Source organism: Ips typographus, linkage group LG1, assembly GCF_016097725.1.
Source record: "Ips typographus isolate SLU linkage group LG1, UJ_Ityp_2.0, whole genome shotgun sequence".
Lineage (NCBI taxonomy): Eukaryota > Metazoa > Arthropoda > Insecta > Coleoptera > Curculionidae > Ips > Ips typographus.
In genome coordinates, this window is record NC_138422.1 from 26576489 (window position 1) to 26592914 (window position 16426).

The 16426-nt window shown below is 32.4% G+C and overlaps 1 protein-coding gene across 2 annotated transcripts in view; it reads right to left on the reverse strand.

The window, feature by feature from the left end:
- The window catches only part of LOC145726172 (alkaline phosphatase-like), a 115931-nt gene that overhangs the window by 12722 nt on the left and 86783 nt on the right, over nt 1-16426 (reverse strand). For both annotated transcript variants that reach the window (XM_081975149.1, XM_081975152.1), the window contains exons 6-7: nt 1779-1986; nt 1019-1159 (exon numbers count right to left, since the gene is read on the reverse strand). In XM_081975149.1, the coding sequence (XP_081831275.1) occupies nt 1019-1159; nt 1779-1986 (349 nt within the window). The remainder of the gene's footprint in view (nt 1-1018; nt 1160-1778; nt 1987-16426) is intronic.

Sequence of the window (16426 nt, forward strand, 5' to 3'; positions counted from 1 at the left end):
AATTACATAATGCAAGTCAACTTATTTTTTGATTGGCTATCGAATGGTGAATTATTGACACTTAAAACTGGACCACCCTGTATATATAATAATAACCATTTATATATTTTTATTTTCTGTCTATCTAAATTTCTATCTACGAGTATTTAAAAAAAGTAAAGAAGTAATATGGCTCTGCAGGACAAACTTTCATCTTATTTTGAATACTCTCAAACCAATCCAGAAAAATCAATTGTAGTAAAATTTAGTAAGAAACTTAGGGATTTTGTTTTATTATTTTTTTATTTTATGGATATATTATCTATAACAGCAAATTGATGATTTATAATTTGTAGCGTATCTGACCGTTTCATTAAATTAAACCCAAAAACTTGAAGAAAAAAAAAATTCGTACTGACAGAGTGTCGGTTAGTTCTTTTCAAATTTTAGGGTTTGGTTTGATAAATATTTACTGTAAAATGCTTCAACAATTTGAAAAATACAATTAACATCATTTCAATAGCAATGCTAACTTTTGACTGAAGAACATTATATTAAATCAAAAAGGTGAACTAGTTTAGTGGGCTGTCAAAAAAAGTGTCCTATTATTCTAGCAAATTCTATTTTTAACGATTAATATAAAGCAGAGAGGAGTATCGCTTCCGGAATTTTACTGTCGGGTTTTACGATTCAGTTTATTAAACGCAAATGAAAACCTCAGCTGCAATGGTCGGAATTGTTAGCGGATTAGAGCAGGTGCTATTTCCTGCCTAATGAAACTGGTGGTAGATTAAAAAACGTCATTATTCGCCCACACCCTCCTATCTGAACATTTTAGCACATCTAACGACCAATCTGACTAGGAACGTGGGAGAAATTCTTGATACTAAATAGAGGAAAACAGTAAATTTCCACACCAATTACTCCCGGAAGCGTCGGCACAAAGCGCGATATAACCGCATTTCGAGCACGTCTAATCTACTCTAACTACATTTCCAAACACAATAACCGCCGCATTCACATGCAGAATAACACTCACCTTCGACAACTAACAGGAATCCTTTGGGATTTTTCGAGAGGATCGAAAGGGCCGAACGAGTCATGTCTGCGAGGGACGGATCGCCCTGTGGTCCCGGATCGCGGTCAACTTCAAAGTCCATATGGGAGTACGAGAATAATCCTGCAAAATTATTATCATTTTTGATTTCGCGGTCTACTGTAACTAACTAGCTTTGCATAGGCAATTTACAGGTTAGAACAAGCTCTTATGCCCCCTAAGGTAATGCCTACGCGTGTATCATGAATATTAAACCATTCAATTCCCACAGGTTCACGGTACCGATATTAAGTTTACCAATTGTGCATGGTTGGAAGTGTTTAGTTCAATTGACAAAAAAAATTAATAGGATCTTGAAATGGTACAATTACTGTAATGGTTGTAAAACAACATGTTTTTGTTTAGGTTAAGATAGTATTTAAAAGTCCCAAAATGCAAAAATTAAACGAGGACGTTAAATAACTAGTTTAACTAGTTTATAACTAGTTTTTTTTTTTAATAATTAGTTTCCTAGAAAGAGTAGTATTCTATAGAGCAATTTATTTTAAGATAATATCATATAAACATATATGGGCAAAACCTTTTTTGGACATACATTATGATGTCAGTGTTAAACAACGTCGTTCTAAAAAAAAGCAGTAAATTGATTTCTATGATAACACTGATAAAAAAATTAGAAGGTAAAGCTTTAAAAAAGTAAATTAACGTCTATTGTTAGAAAATTAAGGACAAAAAAACTAACCTAGTAAATAGTCTACTTGATTGTTTTTCACTTTATCCAACATCCCCTTGTTCCACACATACTCAGCCTTAAGGCCTCGTTTTTTCTTGTCCCTTAACCAGTCGTCAATAAGGTTGCGCCCATCTAATCGACGACCTTCTTCTTTGGTAAGTTCCGGATCGTGAGCGACTTTTGGTAACCAATGACGTCGACCACCACCCAATAAAACCTGAAAATTAAAAATACACATATACAGTGTGTCCTTGCAATACAAGATCCAACGATATTCTTTAAATAGAACCCTAATTGGGGTCCTTAATGTAGTAATTTCTTAACGCACCGTGTTTATTATCCAGCTAATAGTACAAAAACTATGTACAAGACCAAAATATGAAGACGTTCGTCAAAAATGAAGAAATTCTCGGCTTATTTAAATAGCAAAAAAGCATTTTTTTATTAAATTTAATTTAAAATTTCCAAGTATCAGTGATTAACAGCAACTATCAGAAAAATTAAAAACACCTGCTGTACCTAAATGTTTTCAATGTGGCGTAACATATCAAAATTTGGAAAATGTTTAATATTTCGAAAATGGTAGAGAGAGTACCTATACAGGGTTCCACAAAAAAATATTTTTGGGCCTTGTATAGCAAGTATGGGTCACTTGTTATAATAATAGCAGTTTGAAAAATTTAGTATGTGTGTCAATATACAGGCAACAGATATAAAAAAAAATCTTTATATTAACAGGCTCTTTGAGATACTGAATGTAAAAGTTTTTATAAAAATATTGTATTCCTAATTTAGGAAAAATTAGGAATACATCGATTTAATAGATGTTTTATGAGAGGGAATTAAAACAATTTTTTTTTATAGGCCTGGTATTTAAAATTCCCCAAATCCAATTAATGTTGTCTTTAAAATTCTGTAAGATTTACAAGGTGGATTAAATAAGCAAAAAATACTGTTTTGGGTTTTTATCTCTACTAAAGTTTGTAATCCATTTACACGTTTGCCAAATTGTTTCTTCTTTTCCTGAGTTATTTATGTGTGTATTTTCAGATAAAATTAAAAAAAGCGTATATTTTCGCATTTTTCAGACTTTAAAACGTTAGTTGATTGAAGCAATTTCTGATGAATGTTACGTATGTACAATATGGCACAATATAAATCGGGTAGTACAACAAATTGTCCATATAAATAGCCCAATCAGCTAATAATACCTGTCAATACTGTTAGTTGATGATAGTTACGGAAACTGTAACAATACTCACGATACTCAGATATACTGAGATTTAGTATTTAACACAAAATTTGAAAGAGGATGCATTAAGCCATTATAAATAAAGAATAAGTGAATGTAATTAGAAAATTTAGAGATAAATATTTGAATAATTTGTATTTTTTAAAATCAATTTACGGAACTGATTGGCAGAGATATACCGCCCACGTTTTATTAATGACTTGTTGAGTTCGTATTCGCTGGTGTATGTGGTGTATTAATGTTTATGAAACGAACCCATTTAAACTGGATTTTGGCGGGACGAGAAGTAATCCCTAATTATCCCCCTGGCACGTTTCTAACGGATCGATGAGTGTCTAATATTTCATAATCAGAATGGCAATACCGGCAATAAAGGAGGGAAAATGGGCAGATACGTGACTCCACGGGATGGGAATTAATTTACTGTTAAGCACCCTTCGGATATTCCAGTAATTTCTGTTATTTATTGACGGTGGAAAATTCCAGCGAACGCCTGTTTATTACTCACGATAATTTTAACAGCCAGTACAGTGGAAAATGGACATTTTTTAAGTGTTGGAGGGAGGCCAGGTGGTTTAGAACTTTAAATTTAACAGTTGGGTTTTTAAAAAGTTTAAATTTACTGCAGTTGTTTAACCTAGAATTGCGATTTTATTGACCAAACCAGTTAATTTATTTGTCTTCATAATTGTAATTTTATTATAACAATACCCTTAGTTCTTAGCACATTTGACATAATGTGTTTGGAAATAAAAGTTACTTAAATTGTCCTGTAAGTGGTTTACAGGACAATCTAGATTTTACCTGCAGCATATATCGTAAAATTCTCCTTTGAAATTTAAAACCCTCGTTAAGCGTAGCTAATAAACTTCAAAGAATGACAGTTTTGAAATAAAACTAGAAGTATGATATTTTTAATTCAAAGTTGGGCCAATATACTACAGGGTGGTCCAGTTTTAAGTGTCAATAATTCACCATTTGATAGCTAATCAAAAAATATGTTGACCTGCATTATGTCATTTTTCTGAAAAACGTTTCCTAAGGAAGATACAGTCTTCCAAATTTCAATTTAAAAAATCGTTTTATAGTTTAAAACTGAACATCCAAGACTTGTGAAAGTCCAAATTTGTACTGAATAGTCGAAAAACTTTTTTACTACTAGGAATGGTCTTATGATTCGCTTTCTCAGACTGCCATCCTGGTTGAGTGTCTGAAACTGGCATTCAAGAACTAAAAAAAAGTCCGGAAATCAAGACAAAGATTGTACTGTGCATGAAACTCATTTTTTACTACTAAAAATAATATAAAAGTTGACTTTTAATGCTAGAACTGGCTTTACTAGGACTAAAGAGAGTCCAAAAGTATATTTTCATGACTTTAATTGGTGTACAACTCAATTTTCTGGACTGGACAACAAGTCTAGAAGTAAATTAAATTTTCGGACATTTTATTTCTAAAAATTAGTTCTCAAGACTATTATTGTAGCATTTGGTACCAACATTTTTTACTTTTATTACTGAAGAAACTTGACTTTTGGAAATAGTCTTAAACTCGATTTTTCAGTCTTAAAAAGCACTAAAAACAGTCTGAATTTCTTAGAGATGCTACAATTTATTGCACCTATGAGTGTAGAAGTCAATTTAATAGTGAAGAAGCTTGAAATAACATTTTCAAGACTATGGTCAGTGGACATACTGGCTTTTAGGCCTGATAAGTCAAAAACTTTGTAAAGATAGTCTTGAAACTCGATTTGAGGCACTGAAAACAGCCTTAAAACACTAAAAACAGTCTAGTTTATTAAGAAATACCCGAATTTTTAGCACTGAGGTGTCTAGAAGTTGATTTAATAGTGACAAAGCTTGGAATGCCATTTTAAGTCTATGAAGAATGTAAAAAATGTTTTTTAAGTTTGCTATGTCAATAACTTGGTAAAGATAGTCTTGAAACTCGATTTTCCAAGCTGAAAGCAGTTTTGAAGCACTAAAAATAGTCCAGAATTCGAAGAAAATGAAAAGCAAAGTGAAAAGCGCGAAAAGTTAGTTTTCAAGACAATTTTCATGAATCTAATGGAAATGTCCTGCATCTAAGACTATTTTCAAGACTAAAATATTGAAATTTGTCTTCAAATTATGAAAACTTACTTCAAATGCAAATTTTAAGCTTCTGATGTCACTTTTCATTAGTTCAGTCATATTTTGGGGTTCAAGTCAATTTTTAAGCTTTAAATGTATGAATTTGTAGTAACAAATTCTTGAAAAAGTAGTTTTTATGTCAATTTTCAGTATTAAAGTCTCTCTATTTGCATGAAAAGTCAATTTTCAAAACTAAAGTCTTTCAGTTTGTCTGGAAACTATGAAAACTGGCTACAATAATATTTTTTAAACTTCTTAAGTGAATTTTCCGTTTCCAAGACAATTTTTAAGTTGGGTTGGGTTAGTTTTGGGTCTTTGACCGTAATAACGTGTAATAAAGTGCTTGTTCCAAATTTGGTCAATATTGCTCCAACGGTCTGACAGTTATGACAAAAAAAAACAATTTTTTAAACAGAAATTTGAAGGACTGTATTTTCCTTAGGAAGCACTTTTCAGGAAAATGACATAATGAATGTCAACTTATTTTTTAATTGGCTATGGATTGGTGAATTATTGACATTTAAAACTGGACCACCCTGTATATACACAGGCCAAAAAACTATACAACAACAAACTAACTACCAACAATGATCAGCTGGCTCAATATATTGGAGAAACTAACTTCACAGATAAATCCTGGATTTTGTTACCTATTTTTGAGAAATATTTAGATTTTTGCTATAATCACAGATTAGTCCAATTCATCAATTGATTGGATGGATATTTGCTTTACTGCTTTACGCATAGTCACAATAACAGATGTGTCATCCGCATACCGACATGTTAAAATACGATCTTTACACATCGTAATAATTAAATGTTATGGTCTTATGTTGTGTGACAACTTCAGTCGACTCAAACTAATAAGATTAAATTATAAAATAAACATAAAATGTATTTTTTTAAATTAGTTTTAGTACTTTATAAGCAAGATAATGTTAATGCATATCGATGTTAGTTCAATAAATCTGCGTGCTTGTACTTTACCTAATTACCCAATAAATACATCAGGAATGTTGGTATGCAAGCTCACTCGACATGAACGCAATTACTATTTGTCAAGTTACACGTAGGGATTATGGTCTCAATTCTAAAGGAATAAACGCTGGCAACTCTGGAATAGGCTTTAACAATTATGCTATAACGACGCTACATAATTGTAACAGGATTACGTCAAATAAATTTGTAAACATTCGAACAAAATTACTGAAGTAGTTAAAATTACGTGGCATAAAGAAAATATCCAGAGATTATGATTTTGCTTAATTAAACGTTCAGATAATTAAATCTAATATACTGCCAGGGACGTGAAAATCTCTGAAACCCTTTCCAAAATAAACGGTAAATTAATTAAAGCTTATTTGGATCTATCTGTAGTTACGATTTTGAACTGAAACTAGAACTGAAGTTTAAGGTATCTTGTTGCATAATAGTTCCTAAAATAATTAGTTATGCATGTACGTTTTGCTTAGGAAATTAAATGCTTTATGAAAGTGCAGGCATTTCAATATCTGTACTTTCACACTGAATGTAAATTTTGCTTTTAGTTTATTATGTTATTAATATTATAGCAACCTACATTTTGTATCCAGATCCGTGTTTTAAAGAAATTTCTTATAACCAAAATTAATAAAACTAGATTTTTAGAAAAATAGTTTCAGAGAAACTCCTGCGTGCACGACTTAATTTATTTCATTTAAAATAACGATAAAGTTATGATCGACTTTTGGTTTAACGGGTACCATATAATGTTTGACATATCTACCTAATATCCTATATATTTTTTTCGTATATGGATCTATGATCTTCGTCTCTGGACTACAAACTTGTGTTTCATTTGAAAAAGCAATTTCACTTTTACTACCATTTAGTGTGGATACTCGCAAACTTTCTTCACAATTGTCTCGACTAGCTTTCCACGATGTAAGAACAAGATAAATATTTCGACAGTAATCACCCCGACAGGGGAACATCACGAAACAGTAACCCGACAAAGAACGGACGTTTTTTTGCCACATACATCCAAGTTTATAGCAGAAAAATAAAGCATTCACGGTGAAAACGAACCCCGAGGATAAAAACAGCGGCGAATTTTTACCCCCCGGGGGAGAAATTTTCGACAAATGAAATTTTTATAAAGTTTTTGTTTGTTCAGGAATTCTTTCAGTGTCAGCGTCGTTCCGGACTTTATATACAAATTTGATTTCAGACAGGTGACGATAATAAAATAGAACTCGCTGTTCCATTGTCGTGCCCATTTTATAATAGAAGGTGTTTTATTACATAGAGGCAGCAACTCATTACGGATATTGCAGGTTCTCAGCATGAGAAAGAAGCAGATGGAAGGATTTATTATTCTCGCAGATGGTCTAAATTGTACTTTGTTTTGCTCGGAATTACGTTGCGGATCACGTTTTGTCGTATTAATCTATTAGCGATTCTTGTTGCTGTTTTCTTTACTTCTCCGTTCAGATTTCCAGACAACAAATTGATGGTATTTAATCCGGAAACGTAATATCGCGCCAGTGTCTGTTAGTATTCCAGTCGTGAATATGAGGTTGTTTTCAACTTTCGTCCATATTTTACTGCGATTAGAATCGCGAACTACATTTCTATCGAATTTATGGTCCATATTTGAGAAACATTTAAATATATATGGGAATAGTTTTTTCTCGACGTAAAGTTGTTATAAATTTACAAAGTGTTTTGATAAAAAAACATTTTAGCGAAATATTTGAATATAAACGCGTACTTATTTGTTCAACTCAGTTTCAAGTTGACACGGAAGGTTTGTGTCAAATTTTTCTACGAATGATAGGTAAAATCATTATTATTAATTTAGCTCGTTATTTGATAGAAGACTATTTATAGTAACATGAAGACTAAACAAAGTATCTTTACTTTTTTGATTTTTTCCAAAAATGTAAGGATTTTTAAATGCAATTAATTTAAAAATATCAGATGCTTCCATGCTTTCATTACACCTACTGTTTTATACAGGGTGTCCCACGACGAAAGACATCGATTGATATTGGAAAAAGTATAAATAGGAGAGTTTTGAAAATTTGACAGGATACTGATGTGGGCATGCCCAATCTCACTAAAATATTTTCAAGATGGTTGCACTTCCGTTTATACCGGATGTCGATCACAACTTTCTTATTTTAAATAGAACACCCTATATATTATTATATATTATTTGGATTCCTCACAAATATCTGACCAACTTTTGTGTATAATGCCCTATGCCTATCTCTAGCCGTTTTCGAAATATTTGATGTTTTTCCAAAAAAGTGACAGTTGCAACGCCCAACATATTTTTGTACTCTGTCAAAATCGTATTTCATTTTGCAATGAAACTTTGGGTTATTGTAAATAAAGGATCGTTTTATTAAACTGAGGGTGCGTAATGACTCATTTGTATACAGGGTCGTCAAAAAAAAATCATAAACCTGCCACTAAAAAAGTTATCCAGAAAAACCAAAGCCATCACCAAAAGCTGTCAAGCAAATAACTGAAAATTTTTGAAAATAAGGGATCTGTAAATCTGAAAAGCTATTAAAACAAAACCAATCCTTAATAATACAAATGTAGAAATTGCAATTTTGGGTTATTTTGTTGCAAATCCAACTTCGTCAACAAGACAAGTTTCCGTAGAATCAGTCATATCCAAAAGCCTAATTCAAAGGATCCTGAAGAAACATAAATTTCACTCTTTTTCATTTAAATTAGTGCAACACTTAAAAGAGGTTGACTTTCCGAAGAGAGTGGTTTTTAGTGAGTTTTTGCTGACTAGTCACTATGGAGAATTGTTTTTGAATAATATTATTTAGAGCGACGAGCCCAAATTCACTAAAAATGGAATGTTCAATAGACATAATTCACACTACTGGTGTGACATAAATCCACACGTAATTAGAGAGAGAAATTTTCAAGAAATCTGGAGTTTTAATAATAAAAAATGTTTATTCTCAAATAAAACGAATTAGGTTGAATTTAGGTATAGGCAAGTAAATTGAAACGTATAGTAATTTTTAATGCTCAAAATCATTCCGTCATAAAAAATGTGGGTTTCTATTTAAAAAACTTGAAATTTTTCATTTTTTTTAGTGGCAAGTTTATGATTTTTTTTTGACGACCCTGTATACAAATGAGTCATTACGCACCCTCAGTTTAATAAAACGATCCTTTACTTACAATAACCCAAAGTTTCATTCCAAAATGAAATACGGTTTTGACAAAGTACAAAAATATGTTGAGCGTTGCAACTGTCACTTTTTTGGAAAAACATCAAATATTTCGAAAACGGCTAGAGATAGAAATACGGCATTGTACACAAAAGTTGGTCAGAATTTTGTGAGGAATCCAAATATGTAATAATACATAGAGTGTTCTATTTAAAATAAGAAAGTTGTGATCGACTTCCGGTATAAACGGAAGTGCAACCGTTTTGAAAATATTTTAGTTTGATTGGGCATGCCCAAATCAGTATTCTGCCAAATTTTCAAATCTCTCCTATTTATACTTTTTCCAATATCAATCGATGTCTTTCGTCGTGGGACACCCTATATAATTTGATGGGTAGTAACATTTTAGACACACTAAACTGGACAGAATGACAAAAATATTTTGAGGCTTTTCTTCTGCATGTGTAAGTAATAAAAAAATATGGAACATTTAATAAGCAATCGCTCCCAAAAGGGTATTTACAAAACCGATCTGAAAATGTCAGTGGTGCCATTAGTTGGGGCCAAAAACCGTAGTAAATGGCTTTATGCGCCGCTACAGAGACGCCGGAAAGGACGTAAATCTCTTTCGGTTTTGAGAATACCTCATAAAATGACGTAAAGCACTTTAATATTACAGTATGAAACGGGAAGTCACTCTTAATTTATTAGTTAGACTGAGCTTTTTTGATGAAATACGACAAATCTGGAGAATATTCTTTTGGTCTTTGATGACAGGTATTGTGGCAGAGGAGTCATTGATGAAAAACCTAAAATCGACGAAGAGCAATTTACTTCTTTGGAACACAAATGGGATTTCATATTCAATAAAACGGTTCCTCTATAGAATAGAGAAAATCTCTTTATATGCCAGGAATGCCCCGAAGAACGTTCTATCCGCCACGACCTAAATTGTTTCTTGGTCTCTCTAATGTATATTTTATGATCATTTACACGACGATTCGGAGGAAATGGCGGAATTATTCACTAGGAATGGAGTATCTAAAAGTTTGTGAATGATTTGTTTGATCGTTATGATCGTAACTTTTAATATTCAAGGAAAGAGGTTTTTTTTTTGTAATGCTTTATGGAGGAGCATGCAAAGTTTTGAATTAAAAATGAAATTTATCTTTCCTTTCATCAGGGATTACTGGAGTAAAGCACTAATAACGTTAACCTTATGGAAATTGATTCACAAACGTTATCGCTTTCCACATGGAAGCGTGTGAAGAGGATTTCTGATTCGATTCTCCATTTGACCAAATCAATGAGAGGGGACCGAAGTAAAGTTATATAGAACAATGAGCTAAAATCCAATAGGAATTCAAGACAAGTGCACACAAACTTTGCTAGACAAATAATAAATTCTTGAATTAATTACGTTCCTGACTAGAAACGTAAATATTAGAGAAACCAGCCTGTTTCACTTAAACTAGGCGTAACATAAATCCACGGCTTTTGACTCTTTTATGCCTCTCTTTGTATTCATCTGAGCCTAACTAAATTGCTCTCGGGAGTAAAGTTGAACTAGGCATCAACGTGACTACTCTATTGTAATTTATTTGTACGCCTCCCCCGTGGGCTATTATTTTCCATACGGGCTATTTTATATGTTTTGCTTAATTTCAAATAGGTTTCTTGTCAGATTTCATGCGTAATGGGGCGAAGAAATGGTTATTGCTTTGAGGAGTTATGTTGCAACAGACAACACAACCCTCTGATCGAAGCCTTTTATTGTGATTTCTCTACATTCTTTGAAATGATAATAGACTTTTGGCACTAATCATTATGATGTTAATATCAAGTGATTTTCAAAATTGATTATTGGTGTTAATGACATACGTCAGTGAATTCCAAATCGGAAATCACTGCTCTTGGCCAATCGAATCATCTTGATAGTTCTGGCTATAGTACCAGCAACTAGACGCTGAGTGAGTTATTCAGCAAATCTTAGTGGTAATTGAAGGCTTATGAGACACAAAAAGATATTGAAATTGATTTCTGCCGAAATTTATAATAGTTCTTTATGTAGTAATTTTCTAGAATACTTAATAGTAAAGTGTAAATTTACAAATTAATGTTTGATAAGCAAAAAAAAAAAAAAAACAATTAACCGTCAACTCAAGAAACTGCAAAATATACAGGGTGGTCCAGTTTTAAATGTCAATAATTCACCAATCGATAGCCCATCAAAAAATAAGTTGACATGCATTATGCCATTTTCCTGAAGAACGCTTCCTAAGGAAGACACAGACCTCCAAAGTTGCTACAACTGTCAGACCGTTTGACCAAATTTGATCAAATTTGGAACAAGTAATTATGAAATGAGTACTCGTTATGTGATGTGAATGACTTCAAAATTCTTCAAAATTCGCGTTGATATAGGGGGATAGTCTTTATTTTCTACGCTCACTGGATATTATTCAAAATTGACAAAAATGTCTACTTGGGTTATTGTATTTTTTACTTTAAACTGGTTCAAAAGGATTAAAATCTGGTCATCTGTGAGGTTTTCGAGTTAATTTGTGACACTGAAAATAGTCAAAAAACCGGATTGTTGGACTAATGTTTACTGGGGTTCAATTTTTAGACTATAGGTAGTGTAAAACTGATCATTCAATTCAAACTTTTTTTTATTCAATTAAACACTGGTTACAGTCCAAATTTTTGATCTAATTTAACTCTAATAATTAGTGTTCAAGACTAATATTGTAGCATTTAATTCGAAAATTGTTTAATTTTATCAATGAAGAGTATCTGAAACTTAATTTTTACTATAAAAAATACCTAAAATTCGATTTTTCAGTCTTAAAGCACAGTGAAGCGCCTAGAAGTCAATTTAACACTAACAAAGCGTAAAATGGCATGTTTAAGCCTATGGAAAATGTAAAAATAGTTTTTTACTGCTATGTCAAAAACTTGGTGTAGATAACCCTAAAACTCGATTTTCCAAGCTGAAAGCAGTTTTAAAGCCCTAAAAATAATCCAGAGTTCTAAGAAAATGAAAAGCAAAGTAAAAAAAAACTTAAAAGTTAGTCTTCAAGTCAATTTTCATGAATCTAATGTCAATATCCTGTATTTAAGACTAAAATATTGAAATGTAATTTCAAATTATGAAAACTTACTTCAAACGCAAATTTTAGGCTTTTGATGTCACTTTTCATTGGTTCAGAGTCACTTTTTGGTGTCCAAGTTAATTTTCAAGGTTGAAATGTGTGAATTTGTAGTCAAAAATTCTAGATTAATTAGTTTTTCATGGCTACAATTCCATTTTCACTACTAAAGTTTTTCAACTTATCTGAATACTATAACGACTGACTACAAAGACAGTTTTAAGCCTTTCAAGTCAATTTTCACAGTTTCCAAGTCAATTGTCAAGGCTAAAGTCTTTCAATTTCTCTGAAAACTGTGAAAACTGGTTACAAAGACAATTTTTAAGCCTCTCAAGTCAATTTTCACCATTTCAAAGTAAATTTACTGGTTAATAAGTCAATTTTCAAAATTAAAGTCTTTCAATTTGTCTGGAAACTATGAAAACTAGCTATAAAGACATTTTTTAAGCTTCTTAGGTCAATTTTCAACGTTTTCAAGACAATTCTTAAGTTGGGTTGGGTTGGTTTTGGGTCTTTGAACGTAATAACTCATTATCTCGTAAACAAAGTTTCAAATCAGAATTTTATAAAAAATACTTATTTTGTTAAATTGAACAAGTAAAGTAAAAAAAATTGAAATTTTTGAAAAATATCCAGTGACGTAGAGAATAAGGTAGAAAAATTAACAGATAGAGACAGTTTCGACAAATGTCATTAAATCACCTAATGAGTATTAATTTCATATGTATTTGTTTCAAATTTGATTAAAATTGCTCCAGTGGTCTGACAGTTATGACAAGAAACCGATTTTTTAAACTGAACTTTTATGGACTGTATTTTCCTTGAGAAGAATTTTTCATGAAAATGACATAATATATGTTAACTTATTTTTTGATGGGCTATCGAATGGTGAATTATTGACATTTAAAACTGGACCACCCTGTACATTTCTCATCTTTAATCCACCTTCTAATTTGGTCCTAAGAGGTATTTTAATCATTAATGAAACCGGTTCTTTGCTCAAAGATTAAACTAAATCTATTTAAAAAAAGTTTCCTTGTGGAAAAAGGTAGACCGTTCCGGAACTTTTAGAATACCCTGTATAATTCAGTTGAATTTTAAAATGAAAAACAGAATAATTTCAACAATTCTTGCCAACAAATTTTACTCAACATTTTAGAAAAAAATCTTCTCTCTTTGACTTTGGAGTTTTATTAATTGAACTCCGAAGTCGAAACCGCTTTCCGCACGTTACCCCGAACAACAAAGTAATCCAGCCATGAAGGCGAATTAAATTATTTAGCTTTCAAACTTGAATTACTAAGCGTTTCAGGCACAAATGATCCAAATTATCTACAAACAGCTGCCGCCCTTACGTCTGGTTTCGAAATTCTATACGGACTTAATTGCGAAATCATACTGCGTTACGTTTTAGTTTAGCGACACTTAGGGTGCGGTTACAAGGCTAACGTAGGTGGGGAGATAAGTGTCGTAAATCACTTAAGAAGTTTTGATATGTTGATGTAAAAAAAGCCTTAAGAGCATCCAGGCCTACATTACTACCACAGGAGCAATCCGTTATTTTTAAGACCCCCGGGAAATTTTCGAAATTACCCGCCGCTGTAATAAAACCCATTATGGCAAACTAAAAACAGGTAATTTGCAACGCATTAAACTAAGCCGTTATATACAATTAGGGCTCGATGAAAGTTTTTGCAATTACGTCTAAGGCCCTTTATTGAAAAATGATGAAACGCTTTCTTGGCGCGGTGATTATTAAAAAGTCATTTTTAGGGGTGGATGCTTTTAACATTCGGACGACCGTCAAGATAATGCTCTAAAGTTTGCGGTTTCCTGTCTAAACTCGGTTGGTTAAATTTTATTGAAAACGGGTTTTAACTAAATCAGCTAGCTCAATAATGGCTGATGTGCTTGTTGGAAACACAAACTAAATTATCGAGTTTCCTTCATATAACTAGAGAGTATTGAGTATTAATAATACGATTTAGCTTCTCTGAAATGTCGCGTGATTGGCTTTAATGTTTTAGTTAAACATTGTTATTGCACACAGGAACATAGTTAACAAGTAAGGAATCTCTAGAAATTGTAATATGAACGTCTTAGTAGGTCAAAGATAGAACTGATCTTTAAAAACTTATAATTGTGGAATTATATCTCTATTTCCTTTCTATTCTTTGAAGGTCCATAACAGAAATCAGCTATTATTGATTCATGCTTTGACAATCAGCGTTGTCATTGAGAATTGGTAAGGTAGAATAATTGTGACGAAATGTGAAGAAAGTTTTAATAACCACTTACATGGCTTTTCTTCAACACTCCAAGGGTATTGTGCGTGTTAAAAGGTTTCCAGTAAAGTTACTATGTAAGTAACTTAGTAGAAGTAGAAATAGAGATTTAAACAAGATGGCTTATAGTAAGATATGCAAGTTAAATTAAAAACTCACTCAACTCAAAAGGAAACATTTTTGAATTAAAATATATTTTCTTGTAAATTTTTCGTATTATACCAGCACACTCTACCCAGATTTATACTTAGATTAATAAAACAAAAACGAGAATTATACAGACTATATGTACGAACACAGGACAACTCACTTAAACGGACCTTAAATAGCTTAAACAGAAATATCAAAACATTAATACAACATTATCGACAAGACAAATGGTTAGAAACCTGCCAAGACATTGAAAACGACAGAGGTAAATCCTTCTGGACCAAAGTCAGAAAGCTGAGCCAATACAAAAAATCCAGTATGCTTGGCAACATCACTGAAAATGGTTCTGAATTGTACTCGGACAAAGACAAAGCAAATGCTTTTGCTCGACATTTTTGCGAAAGCTTTAAGATGTCCAATAACCCCAAATTTGACAAAGACAATTGGCTTCAAGTAAACATCTGGTACAACAATTATTTTAACGACAACACTGTACGAAAACAATCCATACCAATTACTGACGCAGAATACCATACAGCCTTACAAAAACTTAAAAACACAGCCCCTGGAAAAGATAACATTCAAAGCAAAATTTTACAGGGCTTATCTCGCGAAACGCACATACTGTTACGTACCCAAATGAATGAATGTCTGGAAAAGGGCTTTATTCCACAGGCTTGGCGAAGTGGTATAATAATACCAATTCCCAAAAACGGACAAGACAATTCACAAGCACACAACTATAGAAATATCACTTTGCTACCGGTGTTGAGAAAGTTTTTTGAGCAAATCATCAAAACAAGATTAGAACGCTTAACTCAAAAACGAATACCCGAACACCAATTTGGGTTTAAAAGCAAAAACTCGACAATTCATCCCCTATTTGTGGTAACAAACAATATACAAACTACTCACCTAAATGACAGACGAACAGCTACTTTACTGATGGACATAAATAAGGCTTTTGATAGCATTTGGCACAAGGGTATGCTTTTTAGACTTTACGAACTCGGAACACCGCAATACCTACTATATACCATTAGAAACCTTCTCAATGACAACCTTTTAGAAATCCGCATCAACGACACTTTGTCCTTTCCCTTCTCCCCTGAACAGGGCCTTCCTCAGGGCTCGCCGCTGTCTCCTCTATTGTATAATATTTACTGTCATGACATTTACAATCACAATCAAAAAGACGAACTTACGTTTGACAACTCTGGACAATACTTGCTACAATACGCTGACGATACTGCTTTGATTGTACATGACAAGACGACTAAAAACGCGACAAGTAAACTACAATTACTTACAAACAAAACTATGGAATGGTTCTACAAGTGGAGACTGACTCCTAATCCCACAAAAAACCAACTTCTTTTGCCAAACCACAAAATAGGACCAAACTCACCTACAATTACGGCTGACGGATACACGACTAGACCTAGTTACTTCGTTAAGTACTTAGGTATGACATTGGACTCAAATTTACTAAACACTTA